This window comes from Musa acuminata, chromosome BXJ3-2, assembly GCF_036884655.1.
Source record: "Musa acuminata AAA Group cultivar baxijiao chromosome BXJ3-2, Cavendish_Baxijiao_AAA, whole genome shotgun sequence".
Taxonomy (NCBI): domain Eukaryota; kingdom Viridiplantae; phylum Streptophyta; class Magnoliopsida; order Zingiberales; family Musaceae; genus Musa; species Musa acuminata.
This window is the reverse complement of record NC_088350.1, coordinates 33113151-33137323: the sequence shown is the minus strand read 5'-3', so window position 1 is coordinate 33137323 and position 24173 is coordinate 33113151. Positions and strand designations below refer to the sequence as shown.

Sequence of the window (24173 nt, the reverse complement as noted above, 5' to 3'; positions counted from 1 at the left end):
TATATATTTTTTTATTTCAAACAATTGTCATCATGGGGGTGTAGCTCATATGGTAGAGCGCTCGCTTCGCATGCGAGAGGCACGGGGTTCGATTCCCCGCACCTCCATTTGTTTTTGTACGTTCCTTTAAACTATATATATATGTAGTTTTTCTTTTTGATTTCTTTTGAGAAACTTGCAAATAGTTAAATAGACAAAACTATTCCAGTTTATTGATTCAAAGGAAACTTAAGATGGTAACATGTATCTTGCTTGAGTAGACTCAAAAGAACTAATTCTAAGATTGTTCCTCAACCACTGATCATGATCTACAATGTCCCCCAAAATGATTCATATATGACAATTTATTTGAAATTCTATGCTTCTTTTCTAGATCATATCTACAATAATAAGGTTTAACCATTAACTTCTGAGGATGATAAAGGAAAAGAAATAATGCCATAACTAAGTCGAAAATACTCCGCATGCAAAGAGTGATTTCCCTTCATGACAGCTACACTTCCAAAACCTTCATCCCACATGAACAAAACTGTTATATCATATGATTGAGACTAAAATATTCCAAAAATGATCACTTATTTATTGCAAGAAGAAGAAAAGGCCAAAGACCAGTACAGATAAAATGGAAACGAAAAGGAAATGAAGACTGCAGACATGTTTGCTAATCACCTACCTGCATCATCTCCAAATGCACTACATGCTCTGCACAGTTCTTGGTTCCAATCCAACCAGATCACCAAAAATATATCCTAGTCTTTTTGTAGTACAAGCTCAATGTCACTCACAGCTCTTCAGAAGAAAGAGAGTTGCACAAATTGATACTGATCACCTGCTTCATGAAGAATATCCACACACACACAGAAATACTGTTACTGAGGTAAATGGAAAAAGAAAGATAATATTGTCAGGCACAGGAAGATAAGTTGAATTCATTCCAAATCATTACACATGAACAACAGGAGTCTCTGAACATCAAACAATCAAACTAGATTTCCATTTAGTCTCTTAATACTTATACCCTCTTTCATTGTCAATCAGGAAGACATGGCTTATTGCTCTTTTGTTGATGTCATTTTATTAACAAGAACAGAGAAAATGAATTCCCAAATGAGGGCTAAATCCTAACTTCATGTGTAATCAACCAATTTGCAAGTCAAAAAGAAGAATTCATGGTAATGCAAAGTGTTCATTCTTTGGCAACCTTGGGAAGCCTTCTTTCTACATGTCAATGCCTTGTAATGATCAGGTAAAATAACTGCAGGTAGTATATTAAATGGGCAGAACATTCCACTCTACCTGAAGCTGTCAAACTGCAGGAAAAGGAGGCATCAAATATAGAAACTTTGAGTTGATTCAATGGTGACCAGTTAAAACTACACTGTGGATGAAGTGTGAGAAGACCATTAAGAATGGTTGCTTTCAGGAGCAGACCCCACAAATTGGAAGCTGTCCCATTTCTCATCTCATCAGAGACGTAATGGTTACAATGGATTTTTTTACCTCTTTTATCCACTTCTCCTGTGGAATTCAACCTCAAACTACAGTAATGGATAAAGAATAAGGTGAGCTCAGAAAGGACATGAAAATTACCTTGAAGAGGGTTATGCTTCTCATGCATCTTTCTTTGTCTCATACAGATACTTCTCTCCAACTTCCTTCCTCTTTCTGAGCTTGTCAGTGGAATCACCTATAACTCGCTAAGATCTTCCACTTCATCAAGGAACAGGCACCATGGATCGAGCAAGATTCAGGATGTGGACAGGCACAGAACAGAGCAACAGGCCTCGCCTCATCGTTCAGATCCCGGACGGCCTTGTCGTCGGGTCTTCCATCAAGGAGCCATGGAAGGAAGAAGCTTATTCATGGCCTCCGAGATCTTACTCATGTAACTTCTGCAGGCGAGAATTCCGATCAGCCCAAGCCCTCGGTGGGCACATGAACGTGCACCGGCGGGATCGAGCCAGACTCAAGCAGTTGTACACCGGGCTTGGTGGAGAAGCCATGGAAGAAGACGAACATCACCCGAATCCTTCTACTGTGACGAGTGCCGGTTGTCATCAACCTCAGGTTAACCCTAGTTCTGCTACTGTTCTACCATCAATTCTCTCTCATAGGGTTTCTGCTCCATCTACCCACGAGCTCTGGACTGAGACCAACTTCTTCTCACCTTCCTTCTCTTCATCCATCGCTGGAGATAACCTGAAGGAACCTCTTTTCTGCAAAGCCAGATCCCTGATTATTGCCTGTGATGAGAAGACCAACTGTAATAAGAGAAGGAGAACTGATCCAACGCCTGCTTTCTTTGTGAGATCCTGTTCTTGTGACCAGCAACAAGAAGTACAACCTGAGGTACTTAACCATAGCCTTGATGAAGAGTTGGATCTTGAGCTAAGGCTTGGAGGTGCCCCCAAGTAGAGTTTCTGTTCCCTTGTGCTTGATCCAATATGAACCTTCTCTATGAAGGTGGATTGCCTCTTTCATCAGAGAACAAACAAGAATAAAAAGTTCAACTTTTAGAACCAATGTTTGCTTGCATTAACATAGTGATGATCTACAAGTCTTGCAATGTTGAAGACATGCATGTTGTTGCAGCCATCACAAAAGGAGTTCAAACAATCATATGGTAACCAATATGACACTCTCTTCTTGGAAGAATCATGTTCTTGTAAGAGCTAATATAGATGTAAGCAAGATCATCAATAGAATTACCTCACCATTTTTCTGTTTAGATGAGTCATATGTTTAGATATAACATGATCATCTTAGATATGTTCAGCCATAGCACAAAATTATGTGTATGAATTGATGCATCTACTTATGCATCACAGAAGGAAGTTGAATGGTTTAGGGGTTATTTACCTCCTTTATATATCTTTTTACTCTTAACACATGGGAAGAGATTAAAAAAAACACAACATTACAATATAAGTCCCCTTGTCAAAAGTGTTTAAGCCTTGTGTTTATCTTTACAATAGTATGAGGCTGCATGAAGAGAAGAATCATAAGATACGAGATTTAGAGTGCATGAGAAGTAGTGAGCTTGCCTGCAACTTCAATATATTAAAGTCTCCAAATCCAAGAAGCACCATGGAATAACATCAACATAGTATTAGCCATTGCCTGTTTAGAATACCTAAGCAAACACATTGCTGCTGCAACATCATAAAAACCTTAGCTGTTCAATCCTCTTCACAGTCACAAGTTCACCTTTGCATACAAGTCCAATTGCATCAAAACATGCAGGGAATGTAGCAAATATTCAGTAATAAATGTAGCTATGGAAGGAGGGGACTGTATCAACTTTATCTTAAAGATGGAGACTTTGGGTCCTTGGGAAGAGAGATGTAAAGGTGGAGGTTGCCCTGCTGGTGTAAGAGGTGTGTGGAACTTTAGCTCATCAATATACAGCATCCATGTACAAGAGGCATTAATGGGACTGGCTTTGCCTTTGTGTTTTCCATGGTATGCTGGATCTGAGGCAAGCTTGGTCAGACATGAACAGCTAGTTGAGTAGGGAAGGACAGAAAAAGAGAGGTTGTTTGGTCTAGTGAGCAAAGTGTTGGAACAGTGCTAAAGTCTCACATGGTAGGCACATGCAGGTTGGCCAGGCATATGTTCATGCAGCAATGCTCAGCCTTATGATGTGAAGAACTTGCTGTGAAGGAAGCACTCAAAGAAGCTTGGGAGTAAAGCTACTCTATGGTGCAGTGAGAGATTCATTAAATGCTAATCAAAGAGATTGTGATGAAAGGCACATCATAATGCTCCAAATGAAATTTAGTTTACAACTACAAAAAAAGAGAAAATAAAAAAGAAGAAGCTATATATAATTCAAAGGAATGAAGACTGGTGGGGATGTTGAAAAGAAGGCTTTTCTTTTTGTCAATAAACTTTTAATTAAAAGTAAAGGACAATACAACTGTGGCATGTTATACATCACAAAGTCATGCTTGATAAAAGACAAAGAGAATATGGAATCAAGTGTACTAATCGAACCATTATTAATTCATTAAATCCTATACTTACAGAGGATGTTGTAGATTCTGTCCCTCCCCTCCTCCTGGAATATGTTGTAAACTGTGACTACAGGCCACATGCAGACATGCTTTCAATCTAAATTATTAACAAGTTGATTTTTCTTTAAATTCATGACAATTAGGACAGTTTCATCCTCCATGCTTATTTAGAAAAGAGAACATTGAAGAAGATTAGTCCAATATGATTTCTTCTACAAGGAAAACCACCTCATAATCCATGATCATGTTGCTAATTAATGGATACTAGTTGTAGTATGACAACAGGTGCAAGCACAACCCAGAATTCCATGAATGTTCAAACATTGGAATGCATGATTCTTCATCTTCTCCAACATGTTCAAGCCTGGCAAGTCAAACAGACTTGCAACATTTCTTTCATTGAATTTACCTTTTTCAGATGTTTAAATGCATTCAAAATATCATAAATACTTTTTTTTATTTTCAGAAAAAAAAAAATCAATGAATCCAAGACATGCCTTTCATATAATTTTTTGAAAAGAATATTTATGATGATTTCAAGTAATTCAAAAGATAAATCTACAATATCCACTTTCACAAGGGTACTTACTTTTTGCATTTACTTGAGATTTTGTTATTCCTTACCCAGAATCATAATTTAACTATCCATTCGAGGCATGTTCTAAAGAATAAGAGTATGAATATGCTTAAGAAAGAATTAAATAATAATTAAACCCTAATAAACCAGGATTTTACACATGTCTGAGGTGCTACTCTGCGAATATGATCTAAATTTTACACATGTGCTGTTACGAAAATAATCTTAAAGTTACACATGCTTATACTATGATCTTGAAGACCAAATACATCATAACCTTGTTCCAGAGTATGCCAATTAGAGATGAACTTGATCTAAGATGGCTTGTGTGTGTGTGTACATTGCATGAGACAGATAAATCAAAAAAGAATGATACATTTTGCATGAGACTCCTATAAGATGTAATACAATGAAACAAGGGACAAGATTATTAATAAATAGTGTTGTGAATTGCTCCATTATATTTGAATTATCATCAATTGAATTCCTTAATTACATTGAAATCCTTTGTTTATGAAGGCAATTTGCTTAATCTTTCAATAACATGATGAAATTACCAGATAGGCCGAGTGGGTTGCCTACTTGGCTTAATAACATGATGAAATTTTCGCAGCCTATAAAACTTGTCAATGAAAAGCAAAGCATGAGCCTTCAAGTTCAAGCTCAAAGTCAAGCAGCAGGGAAAGTAGTCCCAGTCAACACTGTCAGGAGCATTTCATCGAGCACCTCGCAGGTCATTGTGGTTACCTCTGTCTTCACTCTCCCCCGAAAGCCGCCTTCTCTAAGGCAGACGATGTCGGTAAGGGAGACCCAACTCAAAGTTGAGTACCAGCGAAAAGAAGTTCCAGTTAACACTGTCAGGAGCATTTCATCGAGCATCTTGCAGGTCATCATGGTTGCCCGTGTTCGTTGGCCGCAGAAACCCGCGACGAGGTCTCGGCCTCCTCACTCTCCCCAAACGCCGACTTCTCAGAGGCAGAACAAAATTTCCGGTTAACACTGTCAGGAGCATTTCATCGAGCATCTTGCAGGTCGTCAATTTTATAGTCCCCACATACCACGCAAAAAAAAAAAAGAAAGAAATGATTTACTCAGGCTAATAAATGCAGACGCTATAAACTAAAAGCAGCAGGCTAATATATATATATATATATATATATATATATATATATATATATATGTGTGTGTGTGTGAGAGTGTGTGTGTGTGTTGAATCTCGAATTTTGATGATAAAATCAATCGATAAGTGTTTATGATTTAATCTGCGTTTTGAGGAACGCAGGATGCTTCAATCAGGATGAGACAATTAAAGCAAGAAAAATCATGTTGTGCTGAGGGAAAACATGTCAGAAGATTGGACGTCGGGTTGGAGGAACGGTCGACATATCGACAGAAGGCTTCGGGCCATGGATTTGGGCATCGAGCAAAAAAAAGCAGATATTGCGCTAAGGATATCGGAGTTACGGAGTCAACTGATCGATTGGGCAATAGGCCACAAGAGAGAACGATGCGCCGAAGAATCAGATGAAGCGTTGAGGGATCAATGACATGCCGGATAACTTGATTAATGCTTAGTATTAATTGTCTAGATCGAAGTATATTTTTACATGTGTAGGATTAACTATGATAGCAAGGCATATAGCAAAATGAAGTCCCAGAGTCAAGATCGAGATAATATTGGGAGTTCGAGAGTTCGTCGGAAGTTCTGATGGAACCAGTTGAGAAGTCTCGGAGCTTGCCAGAGAAGCTCATCGAAACTCGCCAAGAAGATCGTCGTGAAGTCCAGGAGCTCGCTAAGAGTCCGTCGGAACATTGCCGAGAGATCATTGAAAGTTCGCCGAAAGAATAGACTTACGGACTTGTTTAGCTCAGATTATGTCTTAGATTTCGTAGTTAGCACGTAATTGGGTTTGGATTTGGGCCAACCCAATTAGGGGCCAGCTAGGTCCATATAAGGACTATATTGGGCCCAATGAGAGGCCCAAACAGTACCCCAAGAAGTCTTACCATCGTGGCACAGTCTTCGAGACTCTATAAGGCGATGGTACCGCTAGTTTGGGCGGTTGTACTGCCCTGGCAGGGTGTCAGGCGGTGGTACCGCCTAGCACTACCCCCCAAGCGATGGTACTGCCAGACTGGGCAGTGGTACCGCCCGGGGTAATGTTAGTGTCAGACTGACACTAGGCAGTGGTACTGCCCGTGCCCGGGGAACCCGGGATGGGAAAGTTTTAGGCTCAAGTTTGAATCAACTTGAAGCCTATAAATACCCCTCTCATCCCTGGTTAAAGCACATAAGCACAGAAAATTTAAAGAGGGAAAAACACTATTGTAATCTCTTGTGAGAATCTTCCTCTTTAAGTCTAAGTCTTAGAATAGTTTGAGAGGAGCGAGTGCTTGTAAAGGTTATCTCCTAAACCCAGTAAAAGGAGAAGAGGGGTGTAAAAGGTGATTGACCCTTCGCCAATTGAAGGAAGGCCTCTAGTGGACACCGGTAATCTAGTCGGAGGAGGAAGCCGAAAGTGGATGTAGGTCACGTTGATCGAACCACTCTAAAAATATGGTTTGCTTTTCTATTGTTGTCATTTACATACTGCAAACTATTTTACTTAGTCACTACGCTTCCATACGCTTTCAAGTTAAGTTTCCGAAATTATTTTAAACGTAAACAATTTTTAATCGTACGAAGATTTTACAAAACCGATTTTATCGAAACGAAATGTCTTTGAATATATATATATATATATATAATCAACTAATCAAAAGTCTAAAAAGCTAAGGGGACAAGCAATTCGTGATTATCAACACAATGAAAGAGTTTGCTCCATTGTACCAGTTACATCTAAACTTTTATATTTGATGTTACTAACTTAGATGTTAAAGGAATTAGATCAAAAAACTTGTTATGATCATGCTCTTCATCCAAATGATCTCTTGGGAGCTTAATACCTCAATTAATCTTATAAGTACGGATCCGAATCATATAAAGCTAACTAGAACATAAAAAATAGATTAACATTTTTGTAGGATGCATACCCTTTACATCTATTATAGTTACGATAACTTTCGTCTTTAGAAATATGGATGCAGTGGTTTGGATAATATAGAAGAAAATGGAAACTAAAAACTATTATAGTCGCGACAACTTTTATTATATCAACTAGGGAGTTCAAATTAAATCGAATCAAAATAAAATTAAAATCGATTTATAAATTATTTAAATTTAAGCACCATGAATAATTTTGATTCGAGGGTATTTTTTTAATTCATTTAATTGATTCAAATCGAATCGTATAAATTTTAATTAAAAATACCAATATGATCAAATTTAGTATCTTATGTTGATATAATTTTAATATCATAATTTCATAAATGGCATGGGTCCAATTTTACAAATCATATTATGTCGACTCAATTGGATCAAAATTTTATTTCCATTCAATTAAACAAAATTGATTCATCCAATCGAATCAATTCATATATATATATATATATATATATATATATATATATATATATATATATATATATATATATATATATATATATATATATATTAAATTATTTAAAATTATAAAATTTATGGCAACTTTCATCTTTAGAAGCAGACATAATACGGAAGAAAAAGAAACTGAAAACATTTTTGGTGACTCTAATATCATACGAAAAAATATATGATGCTTGGAAGAATAATGATTTTTGTTGATTTTTTATGGATATATATAGGTATAATATACTGCCTAATGCATATAAGATGCATTCAATTCACATTGTGTTCGTATTATATAAGGTATATGCTCGTACTAACATGTGATAATTGGTAGGGAAATATTTGATAATTCATTTAAGTTATCATATTTGTCCTACATGTTATCATATTCAACCATCCATACATAACTCAATTAATTTATTATATTAACTAACGAGTTCAAATGGAATAAAAAAAATAAATCGAAATAAAATTAGAACCAATTTATAAATTATTTAAATTTTAGCACCATAAATGATTTTGATTCAAGAATATATTTTTTTATTCATTTAATTGATTCGAACCAAATCAAATAAATTTTAATTAAAAATATCAATATGATCAAATTTAGTATCTTATGTTCAAATATTAAAGTGATATAATTTTAATATCATAATTTCATAAATGACATGGGTCCAATTTCACAAATCATATAATGTCGATTCAATTGGATCAAAATTTATTTCGGTTCAATTGAACAAAATCGATTCATCCAATCGAATCAATCCATTCATAATATATATTAAATTATCTAAAATTATAAAATTTTGAACTAAATCGATTAAGTAAATCTAAAGTGATTCTAGTTCAAATCTATTTTACTCGATCCTAACTTAATTGATTCGATCTAAATAGTTGGAATACCCCAACTATCCACCATGATCAAATGGCCATAGATTGTAATCGTCCATATGAGACGAAGGACAAGAGTCGACCTAATTCATTTATCGTATAAAATACATCATAAACATTTGATCGAGTTAGGATGGGTTTCACCAACCCGGTCAAAGTTAAGCTAAATTAGTTTGATACTAACCCATTATTTGCAACAACAAATAGATGGATGCCACGTGTTAAATCATATCGAGATTTGTGTCCCCAATGTGCATGTGGACTTTGTGCCATGGCGGGCTCCACGCATTCAACAATATTTTCGTTATTACTCGAATGTTTTACCTGTTTGTCATTGGATATAAATGTGGGGTCCAATGATATAAGGCTAGCGTGAGCGACAGATGTCGAATCGGTCGACGTCGTGGATCACGAGGCGGCCTGCGGTGAACGCAGGCGACTTCCTCCTTCGTCGACGACTACTTCTCTGCTTCTGTCTCCCTTCCCATGGCCGGCCTGATCGACGCATCCTCATCCTTTGTGTCCCTCATATAGGCCAAAGATTCCACGTCTAGTAGTGTCTCTCTTGTCTCCTCCTTCCTTGCGTACCGTCGACATGGGTGTTCCGAAGGTGTTTGCAGACCTCCGGAACCGAGCGGGCAGCGTCGACATGGACCGGCCTGGCGTTGGGATCCTCGCCTTCGAGGCGGCGGCCGCCATGTCGCTTCTCGTCTCCCTTCACCTCTCCCTCGCTGAGGACGAGGTCCGCAGGCTCTGCGCCGACATGCGGTCGAAGGGCGTAGCCTACCTGACCTCCAAGGACGAGCCGTTCCTCCTCCGCCTCGCCTACGCCGAGCTGGTTGCCGAGCTCGACAAGGCTGCCGCTACAGTCTCCCGGCTCGGCGCCAAGTGCCGCGACCCCCTCCTCCGGGGCTTCGACCGATTATACGCGGATCTCAAGGCCGGTGGCATCTGCTCCTTCCTCCGGGACTGCCGGGTTGCCGACCTGGAGCGCCTCGGACTTGGTTCCACCGCGAAGGAGGTTGAGAAGCGGATTAAGAGGATGGAGAGGTACGTGCTCGCGACCTCCCGGCTGTACGCGGAGATGGAGGTGCTGAACGAGCTGGAGGCGACGGAGCGAAGGATGGAGCAGTGGCGGCGGCACAGCGGCCCTATCCCGGTACCGAAGCCGGGCGTGCCCCCTGCTTTCGAATCTGTTCACTTAGAGCTCCGGTCCCGGCGCCACAAAGTTCGGAGGCTAAAGGAGGAGTCTCTTTGGAACAGGACCTACGACGAGGCCGTGGAGCTCATGGTACGTGCCGTGATCACCGTCTTCACAAGGATCTCCGCCGTCTTCGGCCCCTATGTTCTCGGCATGCTCCCCGGCCAGGACAGAGGCCATCCGGTGCTGATTCATCGGAGCAACCCAGATTATCCCGGCAAGCACTCGTCCGGCCCGCTGGAAACACCGAAGTTGAAGGACGTCCTGTTCCTGAGGAGTTCAGCCCCAATCTCCATGGTCAAGGAATCGCTCGACAAGCCGTCCGAGAATTTGAGCAAATTGCTGAAAGCAGATCCGACCACCCTCGGCGGATCGGGTCTGGCGTTGCTGTACGGAAACATGATCGTGCTGGCAGAGAAGTTGCTGAAGACGCGGTCAGTCGAGGGACACGGACAGGGCGACGACGAGGAGGCAGTGGAGGCGGCCGCGAGGGTGGAGCTGTACCAGATGATGCCGTCGGGGATGCGAACGGCGGTGAGGGCCAAGTTGAGGGAGTGCTGGAAGAAGGAGGGCGGGATGGTGGACGGGTCGCTGGCGGAGGGATGGCGGGAGGCGGCGGAGAGGATCCTCGCCTGGCTGGGGCCGGTGGCACGTGACACGCTGCGGTGGCAGGAGGAGCGCAACGTGGAGCGGCAGCAGCGGTTCCACGCCCTGCCGAGGGCGCTGATGCTGCAGACGCTGCACTTCTCCGACAGGGTCAAGACGGAGGCCGCCATCGTCGAGGTGATCGTCGGGCTGAGCTGCATGTGCTGGTACCAGGAACAGAGAAGGGAATAGCTATATACAGCTTCACGTACTCTTATGACATAGTCGATATACAGCTTCATATTCTTCTCTGATACATTCATGGCTTCTCCGTTCTTTACCAAGTTGTTACCGAGCACATTTTGATGCCAAATCCCATAAGAGTTTGTCTGATTGAATGGGTCAAAATCAAATGATGACAATAAAACTAGATATTTGTTGATCGCTTAATGTAGAGATCATCCGGTAAATAATTGTTGATGATGAGGGTAATAAATGACGACAAGACTCGCGCAAATGTCACCTGTCCCGGTCGATACCTCACACCCCAAACGACTCGGCGAAACCCGGTCAGACGAACCAGAACGTGCACCGAGGCCCATTAACGACCTGTTCAGACACGATCCTTCACGCCAACACCAGTGTCAGACGCTACCAGAAGTACGAGCTTGCTTCCTGCAAGCGGGCACATCAGGAAACAATGGGTTTCCCTATAAATACCCCCGCATTCCAAGCGGAGAGCGGGAGGAACACCGATAGCAAACTCCACCCCACATCACTAATTTGATCGTCGGAAGGGTTGGACCGAGCTTCCGACCCGACCTGTGTGCAGGTAAGGAGACGAAGCAACTTCCCCGGGACCCAATGAGAGGGCGCCTTCCCCCGGGGCATCCCGACGATCCCAGGCGTGGATCGGTCCGCGCGGTCGGTCACTCCGACAGTCCCAAGAGACCCCGAGCAAAGATCCCCACCATTCAGTCCCGAACCAAGCTGATCCATTGCTCGACGATCGGAGCCGACACGGCACAAAGTTGTTTACATCAACAGTTGATAATAAAACTAGATATTGGAATGTGATGATCCGATCCGATCCATTGCTCGACGATCGGATCCGACCCAATGTTGAACTCAACCCAATCTGATCCGATCTGACCCGATTCACCGCCATATCGGGTGGGTATCGAAGGAGGCGGTCGCGGTCGCTTCTCCTCGACGGTGCCGCCTCTCGGACTCTCCATCTCGACACGTGTCCTCACGCTTCTTCACGGATGCAAACCTATTTATATTCTTCGTTTAAGTCCCAGCTCTCCCGTCCGCGATCCCCCCTCTCTCTTCCTCTCCTCTCTCTCTCTCTCTCTCTCTGCTCGCCGAGTTCTCGAGAACGCCCCCAACCCTAACTTGCGAATCCCTTGTATGTGATCGGCCCGCATCCCTCAGATCCCTTCCGGCCCTTGATTCCTTGCACGGATTTTGCCTCGCTGCCACGAGGGCGATCGATCGCCGGGAATGGCGAGCAACGTGTCCGCCGTCTACATCCATGTCTTGGACGATGTCATCAGCAAGGTCCGCGATGAGTTCATCAACTACGGCGTCGGGGAGGGCGTGCTGAACGAGCTCCAGGCGGTAATTTCTTCTTGCCGGCCTAGATTTCCCTATAAAGTTCCCGTATTTCTTGAGTCTCCCCCATTTCTAGGGTTTCATCACTTGTAGAAGTTGGTGTGCTTAGTTCTGCATTCTGGACTTATTGTGATCTTTTTGGGGCCAATTAAGCTGTGGGAGATGAAGATGAGGCAGTGTGGCGCCATCAGCGGCAACATCGAGAGATCGACCCTCCCGAAGAATGCGGCCCCGATCACCCCGGTCCATGACCTGAACGTTCCTTATGAGGGCCCGGCCGAGGAGTACGAGACCCCCACCGCGGAGATGCTCTTTCCGCCTGTTAGATCACTGCCTTGTTCTTTTTCTTCCATTTGATCATGTTATAAGGTTATGCCTGCTTTTATGTGTTTTTGGGTATTATTGCAGACTCCCTTGCAAACCCCAATCCAGACTCCATTGCCTGGAACTAATGATCCGTCGATGTACAACATACCCACGGGCCCCTCCGATTATGCTCCATCTCCCATATCTGATATCAGAAGTAGCATCGATTTGAAAGCTGGAAGGCCTGGTTCATATATGGTATGGCAATGTCATACAGATGGGTGGTTTTAGTCATTTTTTCTTACCAGATACCGTTTTCTGTTTGCTTAGTGCATGAGTCGCTCTTATTATGAGCATAGACAGCAAATGAAATGAGATCTTGTTGACTTCGATCATCTCATTGTTACAGCAGCCACCTTCACCTTGGATGAGCCAACGACCTCTTGGAGTTGATGTAAATGTCGGTAAGCATAAAGGAATTATCAGTATTAAGCAGGGTTTTATTGGCCTAGTAGTCTTTCGACAGAGTTCAAGTTTGGAGTAAGTGTCTCTTTTGTTGTGCATTATTTAGCTTATGATGAAGGGCGTGAAGAGCCTGATAGAGGATCTTCTCATCAGCCTGATAGAGGATCTTCTCATCAACACACGACTCAGGTACTTTTGTTCCTTGAACATGTCATTTTCATTGCCTTCTTTGGGGTATGTTTAAGTATGTTCTAATTGGATTTGATAAGCTGCATCTAAATTTTTAATTTTTTCTGGAGAAACTTGTTAACTTGTTTTCCTTGTAGTGTTAAACTTGTCATCCTAGTCTATCTCCTTTTATTGGTTTTGTAAGTGTCTCTTCTTTTATTTTTCTTCCACAAATTTCTTCGAAAAATTGTTTCCTGGGGAAACATTCTTAAACTTCTTGCCATTTGTAGTGTTGAGCTTGTCATCTGGTTTTGTAAGGGCTTCTTCTTTATTGTTTCTTTAATTGGTTTGGTTTCAGGACTTACTGATTTTGCATGTATTTCTGCTTTTATTGTTCTTCTAAAATTGTTTCTTGGGGAAACATTCATAAACTTCTTGCCATTTGTAGTACTGAACTTGTCATCGGGTTTTGTAAGGGCTTCTTCTTTTATCGTTTGTTTAATTGGTTTGGTTTCAGGACTTTTTCATGAATTCTTCTGGGAAACGTAAAAGGGATGACTATGCTTCTCACATAAATTCTGGAGGCTATATTCCGCAACAAGATGGAAGTGGAGATGTGACGATAGAGTTTTCTCTAACACAGGTAGCTGCATTGAAGAACTATTAGTTTATTGTTTACTTTTGATGCCACTGATTCCAAGTCAATCTAAATCACATATTAGCTTCTGTGCTATTGTTGCTGCAAATTGCAACTATGGCATGAAGCAATGGATCTTTATTGGTTGAGGTATTAAGCCTGAGATGACGCATGTCACATGATTGCCATCATAGAAGGCATCATACAGTGCTAGATTAAACCATTATGCTTGGCGCTCCCAGATTCGATAGGGGCAGTGTAAGTGGATAATTGTCTTTCTTAAACATGTAATGGAGCCAATGATAAAGATAATTTTACTTTAGCAAAGTCTAGATGATTGTGCTATATAAAGGATAGATTTGAAAATAAAAAGATTGTGCAAGAGATTTTTGTTGTCAATGCTATAAGGCAACTAAAATTATATTTCAAAATTTTGGCAATCTTGTTACCTAATATGCTATTACATTTAAAGTTGTTGGACAAATATTTGGATGAGAAGCAATATTTTTCAGTCCTTTGTGTAGGTCTGGAATTCTCATTGTTTCACTTAACAGATTAGCCAGATTGTGCATAGTGCCAAAGATTTTCATTGTTGGTTTCATTAAGGTTCACACTTGTGAAGAAAGATCATATCCAAAAATATGTTGTACATGAGGTCAAGATTCGGAGGTGAATGCCGTCTAGTGTCCCTAAAAGTAGAATAAATAAATTATTGTATTTGTGAAGATTGGGTAGTTAAAAGAATTATTTAATTAAGAGGTTTTAAGGTGATTTGGACATATTCAGAGAAGAGCCATTGTAGTTGCATAATCTTTGGGGGGATGGATGGAAGGTGATATAGCAATTTCTTGTCGTTGGGACATTATTGCTTGTGGTTGTTGCATGGATGGAATGTGATGTAGCAATTCCTACTTCGATGATTGACCTCGTGGAGACCTAGGAGGGCTAACTAGAAATCTAGTGGAGCAGCACTTCTAAGAGATTTTCAAGACGAAACATGACTAAAGAGTGTTATCCAGATTCTTAAGCAAGGTCTCAAATGTCAGTTTGAGGTTTGTGCCAGTTGGTATTTTACCGTTAATGATCTGACCAAAGACTGGTATCAGACAATATAGGTCAATATTGGTTGGTTTTTAATTTTTAAAATTTAAGATCCAGGTGGTATAGTTCAGTATATTATCCGGTATACTGGTACTTACCAATTGGTCTGATTGCTGAAATTGGTATCAGACCTAGATTAATTCTTAGTCCCATACATGACCTCTTTGGCACTTAAGTTAGAAATTTAAGAATGAAGAGGGCAACGGCACAAGAGAGAATGAATGCAAGGGTGTGAATACCCTGGCCTTGATGCCATTTTATAGGCATGGAAGGGCTTGTCAGAAAAAGGAATGTAGATATGTCTCCTCTAAAGATGTCAAGATAGGGGTTTAGGTGGTGACAATGAACCTTTGGCGCTGAGGACTCTTCATCCAACCAAAAGCCAAGAGCTGATAACTGGGATGGCTGAGAGTTCTTCATCTTACTGAGGGTCAAGAGGCGGGAGGGCTTAGATATCTTCATCCAATATAGGCCCAAGAGTTGAGAGGTTATGAAGGTCTTCATTGAGGGCCTATGAAGTGCATTTATAATTTGAATTGAAGGTGTTGGAGGGATAGCAAAAGAGCCATGAAGATTCGATGATAAACATTAAAAGGGTTGATGACACTGGAAATATATAATTACATTATAGTACTAGAGCTTAGTGTTAAGGAAAGATCCATTGCATCCCAATCTTATATGATTGGAAATAGTGGCTATATGTTCTTGTTGTTAGTACTGTTGCTTCCCATGATGAAGCATTTATATATATAAAATCTCTTAGCATACACAATTGTAGATATTGTTCCGACTTTTAAGACAAATCAATAAGGCTTTCCATGCATGTTTACACATGTATGTAGCATATATCAAAAAAGGAAATGAAGTTCTAGAACCATCATCATGTCTATGATAAAATTTTATTAGGATATAAACTTTGGATGCTGGGTGTTTCCTTTTTATGCTATTGGCCATTTTGGCTACAGGTATGTTAAGAATGATATATACTGATGAACATTGCATTTTAGATTATATAATTCAATACCGAAATATGTTTTGTATTTATAAGTCTTATTAATTATGAAAATAAATTAGCTATATAAATGTTTTGTAGGAGAAATCAAATTTAGAAGGATTTGATTTTGCTAGAAACATGAAGAAACTATATCATTACTTTTTGTATGATTCTATATTAATATACAACTATATAATTAGTAGTTCCATTTTGGTTAAGTGTAGGATGCTCAACTGTTGTAGACATGAATTTACATTATCCGCCTGTTGTTCACTTCATAATACTTAACACATCTAAGATTTCCTTTGTCATACAGAATACATTTCATTATTTACCTGGTGTTAGAAGTATCATAAAAAGAATATTTACATGGTAATACTCATAACTTGATGTTGTTTGTGCTGGAATATTGCTAGGGGCTGTCCAAACTTCACCTGAAAGATTAATTCATTTTTTTTTAACGGGATAGGAACCATAGGATTTGCTTGCACTTCTAGCCACCATATACTGTGCATGTATTTGCATACACTTCTCTAGTTTACCTTATGATTCATCATTCATCAGGGCATTATATAAGTATCATGATTAACGTTTATGCTGTTTTGACATGGTACGGAGTGCTGGCATATCGTTGTTGTGAGATACTGTAATGCCAACATGCCACGTGGAACCCAGTTAATGTATTTCTGTTGTCATTATGCCACATCAGGACATTGGAAGTGCCATGCTAGTGCCATTCAGGCATCTGTTCGTATCAACACTGAATTTATTCTTGCTTTTGTTAGTTTTATTTTTTTATTTTTAATGATCATATGGCCCTTTTCTGTTGTATACATTAAAATGTGGTATTTTTCACAATTGAATACTTCAATATAAGATGTTCACAGTTCACTAAAATTATTTTTTGTATGATGGGGGAAAGCCCTGAACGTTTTAATGGTTTTAAATTAATTAGGGCTGCCAAATTGAGATCTGGCTGGAGAACCAGGGCTTTCCTGGAATTAGTCTTTACATTTTTCATATGATATCTGCTTCAATTTTTAAACAATCTGATGGAGCTATAATTCATTTGAAAATACTTGGTAATATAGGTTATTGAAAGTTCTTTTTTTGTGTTTGTATGATTGTGTCATCTCTTTGTCACTGAATTTAACTCTTATATCAGTGTTATATGACACTGATCACCATTTACGTGAATCCTAGTGTTCCCAATCTTGATAGTACCTGTGTATGTCAGTCACTGGGCAGACTGGTACCATTCTGGTCCATACCAGTGTACCGCTGGTATATACTGGATTTTGATACGTATAATGAAAAACCCCAAAAATTATAGTCCATAAGCCTTTTTCTTCATAGGATTTAACCCCTAGGACCAAAAAATATAGTGCATAGTACCTGTGTGCCGGTCACTGGGTGGACTGGTACCATACTGGTCCATAGCAGTGTACCTTTTTCTTCATAGTACCTGTGTGTCTCAGTCACTGGGTGGACCGGTACCATATCGATCCATATCAGTGTACCGCTGGTATGTACTGGAATTTGATACATATAATGAAAAGCCCCAAAAATTATTGTGCATAACCTTTTAATGAGTTGTACCTTTTTCTTCATAGGATTGTCATTATCAAGTGGATTGGGGAGCATTGATACAGTGCTTGATGTTTAATTTTGAAGTGTATTATTTAGCATATTCACTTTTAGAAGTTTCTGTAGTGGTTTCTACCTCGCCAATTTTCATGCTTATTTGTCAGGAGATCATTGGAAGTACATATGAAGTGTAAGAACTACATTTCCCTTATTTAGGTTTGTTTTGGAATCAACCTCACAATCAAGTAAAGCTAGTCAAGAAGGGTAGCATTAATGTCTTTGTCTCTCCTTATGTTTGCTATGTGCTAAATTCATGGCACTTGTATTTTTATTTTGATTTTTTGTAAATTGAACATGTTTTACAAAATTCTCTGCTCTTCATTCTATTTTTCTTTTTTCCCCTCTTTCTTTTTTTTTCTTGAAAAGAAAATTATATAAGCTTAAATCAGTCTGGTACAAAAGGATCCCCCTTTCTCTGAAGAGAGAATATTACAAAACTCTACTGGCAAGTTTCCTTGCCACAAAAAGTTAGAGGCTGTAGCTCTAGCAAAATCAGCTAACCCATGGGCAGCTCTATTCACCCCGCTATAGATATGTGTAATTGGTGAGTCTTCAAAATTCCTTAACAGCTGCTGGATGCTGTTATAGTGATTGATCAACCACCATGAAGGGTCTTTCTTTCTATTGAGTGTATCAACAAGTAAAGTAGGCTTGCTCTCAATCCAAATGTGAGTAGCTCCTTACTTGATTGCAACCTGGATTCCCTTCAGCACAGCAAGTACCTTGCAGGTCTCCCCATCACCTTCAGCAATATACCTGCCACCAGCAATTAGGTAGTTTCCAAGTGCATCTCTAATGACAAAACCAGTGCCGTCTTCGTTGTTACTTCCATACCATGAACCATCGGTGTTAAGTTTTAGCCACCCTTTATTATGTTTTACCCATCTAAAAGAAATTTGACATAGCTCACCATTGTCTTCAGATATAAATTTTTTAGCGTGGACAACTTTATAAGCCAAAGCTTTATGACAGATAGCACTGGAGTTGGTCTTAGTATTGTCGATTCTAGCCTCGTTCCGAGATTTCCACAAAATCCATAAGCAGTTTGCAATAATAGCTCTAAGTATCAAGAAATTTACTTGGTTGTCCTCAATTTCTTTGAGCCACATCCCAAGATACCATCGATCCATATACTTGAACTGGATGTTCAACAATAATTGAATGTTATCCCTAACCTCCTTAGCTAGCTGACATTCAAAACAAATATGCTTTATAGAGTCATTTTGACCCCCCCTTCCACAATGGGTATCTGCGATAGATCTGCTAAATCTATGTTGTACGTCGATAGATCTCAAAATATGCTCTAAGTATCAAGCAGTTTACTTGGTTGTCCTCAATTTCTTTGAGCCACATCCCAAGATACCATTGATCCATATGCTTGAATTGGATGTTCAACTATAATTGAATGTTATCCGTAACCGCCTTAGCTAGCTGACATTGAAAACAAATATGCTTTATAGAGTCAATTTGATCCCCCCTTCCAAAAAGCCAAAGGAGTGGGTATCTGTGATAGATCTACTAAATCTATGTTGTATGTCAATAGATCTACAAATTTGTTTTTCTTTTTAATAATATATCTTATTTGATAATATGGAATTTATTGCTGATGTCATTGCTTGTTAGTCAAACTTTCATCTAAGCTTGCTGAATTTACATGGGCTTAATTAATAATGATAAAAAGGCATTTTTTAACACCTAAGAACAGTAATTTTAGGCTTAACAAACATGTACGAGGATAGGAAGCAGTTTTCTATTATCTTTTATGTGTCAGTGAAGCTTTTATGTATAGTTTTGTGCTCTGTCTCTTCCCCTTGTTAATGCTCATTTTTGCATATGAGAAGTTGTACCATGCCATTACTACTACTGAAATGAATGTGATAGTTATATGTCGAGTAAAAAATATATATTGTGGTGGTAGAATAACAAGGTGTCAATCTGTATCACTTGAATATTGGATGCTCTTAGCTTATTCTGGTTCTATTCAACAACTGGATTTAACTGGGAGTATAAGCTTTCTACGACTCTTTGCTGCTGGCCTGTAGATCTCTGATCTTTTTCTTTTATGGATCCAGGATGTGGTAAGCCAATTTCAGACATCATCAATTGTTCAAGACCAAGGAACTGCAGATTCCAAGTTTCTTTCCAATAAAGAAGCAGAACCAGCTCTAATGCTTCCTCAGCATGATGGGATACATGATGAATATGATGATGTACTCAATAAACTTCTGATGCCTTCTAAATCAATTATGATGTGTCTGCTCTCATTTTATTTACTTCCTGTTGGGTTTGTCTGTGTAGTTATTTCATTTCCAAGGAGTTGCTAATGAAGATTATAATACTCCTGGAGACCATGGTAAACTCATATTATCAATACTGGATTGTGGAACTTCTCGGCAGATGGATAAGCTTCAGTTTTCTTTACCAATGCTGACTTGTTTTTTGCTTTATATTTTCAGTTGAAATGCGAGCTGCTACCCCTTCTGTTGGCACACCAAAGCCTAGCAAAAATGATGCAGGAGAAGATGACGAGCCTCCGCTTAACGAAGACGACGATGATGAGTTGGATGACCTTGACCAAGAAGAGGAAGAGACAAATACTCAACATTTGGTTCTTGCGCTGTTTGATAAGGTAATTGCTGTTAATGGTACCCTTTCCAGAGAGAGTGAAAAGGAATTGAAAATTTTCCTGTTTCACTTGATGTCTGTGTAGGTGTCTCGGACCAAAAGCAGATGGAAGTGTACCCTCAAGGATGGAATAATGCATCTCAATAACAGGGATATTCTTTTTAACAAGGTACCTTAGCATTGGTAGTAAGCTGATGAAGTTGGAGATCTGTCATTATATTTGTTGTGGTTATCTATTATTAATGAACTATGGTTTCAGAAAAGCCGTGCTTTTTGGGAATTTTATTGTGATGCTTGACCCTTGATTAAGTGCCCATTTCACTGATGTATCAGCTAGAGGTGTTAATGGTCCTTGTCTAGTTGAATTTCTCGGTCAATTGGAATGTTCTTTCACTAGCTGGATTACTGTTCGTATGTAATTTTCATTTTCACATATGGTTGTTTAAAATGTTTAAGATCTTTGGTACATCATCAAAACTTGGCAAGTTGAACACCTGAATTCTTTTCTGCTGTAATATCTGTACCAAAAGTTGCTTATGTAGCAACTTCATGAACACATGAATTCTTCTCTCTTTTGGCCATAGAGTGGTCAAACCTACTTTTTTCCCTGATTAAGCATAAGAACATGGCCTTTTTTGTTGATAACAGAATGTTGAAAGATTGCTTCATTTCAAGGGGCACATGTTATCTGAAAATTTCCCGCCGATGTTTTAGATGGGACGTTTGACTTATACTGTGTAGGCAGGTTTTGGTGCCAGAAGGTACTTAAGTTTTACATTCCCCATACAATAGAAAACCCAGTTGGGCTAGATGAAGGCCATCATACAGAAACAATTATTATATGCAGATTTGAAGCACAAATGTCAAGGAAAAAAATATACCTTTCCAAGTGTAGGCAACGTGTACTTTATGAATTTTCTGGGCGCTAAATGTAGCTAATGTAATATAGATTGCATAGATATTAGTCTGTCTATGGTGATTGCGGAGAGCAAATCCATGATCTTGGTAAGAACATTATAACCTAAGATTGTGCGAAAATTTTGAAATAATTTTATGGCTTTCCAGATTTGCATTACTACTTTTTCTTTAGTTATTAGTACATCTTATATTGCAAGGCATTCATGTGTGATGTGCCGAATGAAAATTGTAATACCAAAATACTCTTCATTATGGTACATTTGAGTTACTCTAGAAATGACATATACTTTGTGATTGGGAAAGTAATATGGTTGTCGGAAGATTTCAGTTTTCCAAGCTCTGTTACTTGCACAGACTGTTGAACTTTTAGTGCTGTAGTTTGATTTTTAGTGAATGTGCAACTGTTTAAGTCAGCCTCAGGAGCTAACTGTCTCCTTTTCCATTTGATTGTTAGTTCTCAACAGTTTATGTATACCTAGTTGCATGTTCTAATTCTATGAGAACATATTTGGTTTCTTGGTTGTGCTCTCTTCACATGCATGATGCAACTAGTTATGTTTCTTTCCCATGTTTTAATATTACACTATATTCTTTCTTCCTTATAGAAGGTAAAAATAAGGTTTGCTGCCTGACGATTATGAACTCATCCGGGAACTTGTAACTTGCTCTGCAGGCCACTGGAGAGTTTGAGTTTTGATTGTGATAACAAGGAGCTGTTGGATGATCATGGAAGCATGGGCTTCGCCGAGCTGTTGTTAACCCCTGGCTGCTGCTGCTGTGCGTTTCTGCAAACTTGGCTCTCCCCCCACTCCCTCCACCCCCCTTTTTTTTCTCTGTTCTTTTTTACCTGGGAGACGATGTTAAATAAAAATCCAACCACGGGATCACTTGCTGTTTCTTTTATTTCTTGAAGATGCTAAAACTAGATGAACCTTGTAAATCTCTTTTTTCTTGGTTGCCTCAGACCATTAAAGACTCGTCAGATGTTAGATTTCAGCATTCAGATATTTTCTTGTGAAGAAGAGCATTCAAATATTTTCGTGAGCATTTTTTGCTCGCGAAATGGATCTCAGTTTGAATCAGCTGAGTCCTGAATGAGGTTTGCTTGGTTAGGTGTAAATTGTGTAGTAGTGTCAGAAACGGTTTCAACGAGTTTGTGTTTGTTTCTTGTACTAACATGAGTTAGGATTCGATCAAGGGGAGAGCTCCTTATCGATCACTAGTTAGTGCTAGATTAGGATCACCATCTTCCTATCAACATTCAAAGCGTTGAGATTAGATTCGGGACTCAAATCCCTTCACCATTTATTTACCCTTTGGAGAATACAGAAATTAGTTACATATCATTTGCTAGGACAAGAAGAAATTAATCGTAGCGTTGTGGGTGTTGTGCCATTTATTGTACTGATATGAATGCTTGAGGATATACGATCATAATTGGTGCTTTATTCAGATGATTGATTGATACCATGCAAATCCCATTATTAATCATGCAAGTGGACAAAGTTATGGAGCTATATCTTAGATTATTATTGTCATCATTATCGCTGATGATAATGCTATTTTATTGGTGGTAGGATCACAAATCATTACCAACTCATCTGAAACATTAAGCCAATAAGTGAGAAAAAAATTATGCAATAAATCAGACAAGCAACGTGCTGAAAGTCCAAACTATGTGGGATCCACTTATTAATGGGTTCTAATCCATTTGAGTTAATACTTCGGCTCCTATGACTTTCTAGATTCATCTAGAAGAGTCAAACATGTGAAATCCATCCACCAGACATTGCTACTCGACCCAATTCTTCCCCCCCCTTCGAAGCCTCCATAAAAAAGAGATTTTTCGAACCTCTGAAAAGGAAAGTTCATGAATGTATTTGTGATACAAATGTGGCAGCCTCATCTCATCCTCATCCTCTTTTGCTTTTGCTTCTTCTTATCTGACCATTGTATCAATATGCTTTTTTGTTGGCATTGATGAGTAGTGTCCTTTTGCATCACTTAAACCAACCAACCAACAAGCAATAAAAAACTTAAATGATTCACACCATTCAAGAAGGGCTGTAATAATTTATTTTGGATCTGATTAACTAATTCGTTATTATAATATCAGCAGACAATTTGAGTTCTTTTTGCCAAAAAAAAAAAAGAAAAAAAAAGGTCTGGGAGAGATAATATATCTTTATATTTGAGATGGGATAGATTTAGATCTTCCAAAATATCTTTATATTTTGGAAGGAAAATATATAATCCTCTTGATGAACATATAAATCTATCCTTTATCCCTCTCAAACCCTATATTGACAGAAGTCACATGCTTAGCAATACTTTGATCGCAATTAATAGGATAATACAACATCATTTTGGAACAAAATAGATTGATCATCAAAGAATATTTTTTTTTTTTAATTTTTAGGAAAGACTATCAACAAGAAATATTGATCATCTATAAGAGTAGCAGCTGAAGACCTATTAAATTATATATTGATCTTCAGCTACTATTGTTTTGTTTCCACTTCATGGAAAATATGAGGGTGGAGTCTTTGTCTGGACTCATCATCACACATCTAAATGTAGCTTCCTTAATACACAATAGATTCTTTGGTGAAAGAAGAAATGGTCCACCAACCAATCTTTTTGTTCTTTCATATGAATTCAAGCTGAATATTCCTATAGATGATCAATAATTTAAGAGGAAACACAGCCTCTTCACTTATCTCCTTTTCCATTTCTTATTGATAGTTTTTACCTAAAAATTAAAAAAATTTAATCTTCGATGATCAATCTATTTTTTGTGATCCTATTAATCGCGATCAAAGTATTGCTAAGCACACGATTTATGTCGATAATATATAGTCATATCTTTATATTTTGGAAAGAATAGATTTAGATCTTCGTCAACAAGATTATATTTCTCTTACTATTAATTATCATG

At 39.0% G+C, this 24173-nt stretch overlaps 3 protein-coding genes and 1 non-coding gene across 5 annotated transcripts; all 4 read left to right on the top strand.

Annotated features, from left to right (window-relative positions):
- Positions 1-34: 34 nt before the first annotated feature.
- On the top strand, positions 35-107 carry TRNAA-CGC (transfer RNA alanine (anticodon CGC)). The gene has a single exon. It is a non-coding gene; the product is annotated as a tRNA-Ala (tRNA).
- Positions 108-1731: 1624 nt separating this feature from the next.
- LOC103974251 (transcriptional regulator SUPERMAN-like) lies at positions 1732-2415 on the top strand. Its single transcript, XM_065139353.1, has one exon. It carries the CDS (start codon positions 1732-1734, stop codon positions 2413-2415), a length of 684 nt encoding a protein of 227 aa, XP_064995425.1.
- Positions 2416-9364: 6949 nt separating this feature from the next.
- Positions 9365-11179, top strand: LOC103976187 (protein PSK SIMULATOR 1-like). Its single transcript, XM_009391399.3, has one exon. The coding sequence runs from the start codon at positions 9567-9569 to the stop codon at positions 11007-11009; it is 1443 nt and encodes a 480-aa protein (XP_009389674.2). The 5' UTR covers positions 9365-9566; the 3' UTR covers positions 11010-11179.
- An 889-nt stretch (positions 11180-12068) lies between these two features.
- LOC135632098 (uncharacterized) lies at positions 12069-22231 on the top strand. Of its 2 annotated transcripts, none has more exons than XM_065140487.1 (11): positions 12069-12380; positions 12528-12695; positions 12783-12938; positions 13090-13144; positions 13252-13334; positions 13831-13956; positions 19765-19902; positions 19991-20045; positions 20149-20321; positions 20403-20486; positions 21909-22231. In XM_065140487.1, exons 1-11 carry the CDS (start codon positions 12264-12266, stop codon positions 21930-21932), a joined length of 1179 nt encoding a protein of 392 aa, XP_064996559.1. In that variant the 5' UTR covers positions 12069-12263; the 3' UTR covers positions 21933-22231. The 2 variants fall into 2 exon arrangements, with proteins under 2 accessions (XP_064996559.1, XP_064996560.1); XM_065140488.1 differs by having other exon boundaries at positions 12125-12380; positions 13093-13144.
- The last annotated feature ends 1942 nt before the right edge of the window (positions 22232-24173 follow it).

Excerpts from the sequence above, each read along its gene's own strand:
- LOC103974251 (XM_065139353.1), top strand. The coding sequence starts at position 1,732 with ATGGATCGAGCAAGATTCAGGATGTGGACAGGCACAGAACAGAGCAAC.
- LOC103976187 (XM_009391399.3), top strand. The coding sequence starts at position 9,567 with ATGGGTGTTCCGAAGGTGTTTGCAGACCTCCGGAACCGAGCGGGCAGC.
- LOC135632098 (XM_065140487.1), top strand. The coding sequence starts at position 12,264 with ATGGCGAGCAACGTGTCCGCCGTCTACATCCATGTCTTGGACGATGTC. Across the intron at positions 12,696-12,782 it reads CGGAGATGCTCTTTCCGCCT|ACTCCCTTGCAAACCCCAAT; the intron begins GTTAGATCACTG and ends GTATTATTGCAG. Across the intron at positions 19,903-19,990 it reads TACATGATGAATATGATGAT|TTATTTCATTTCCAAGGAGT; the intron begins GTACTCAATAAA and ends TTGTCTGTGTAG.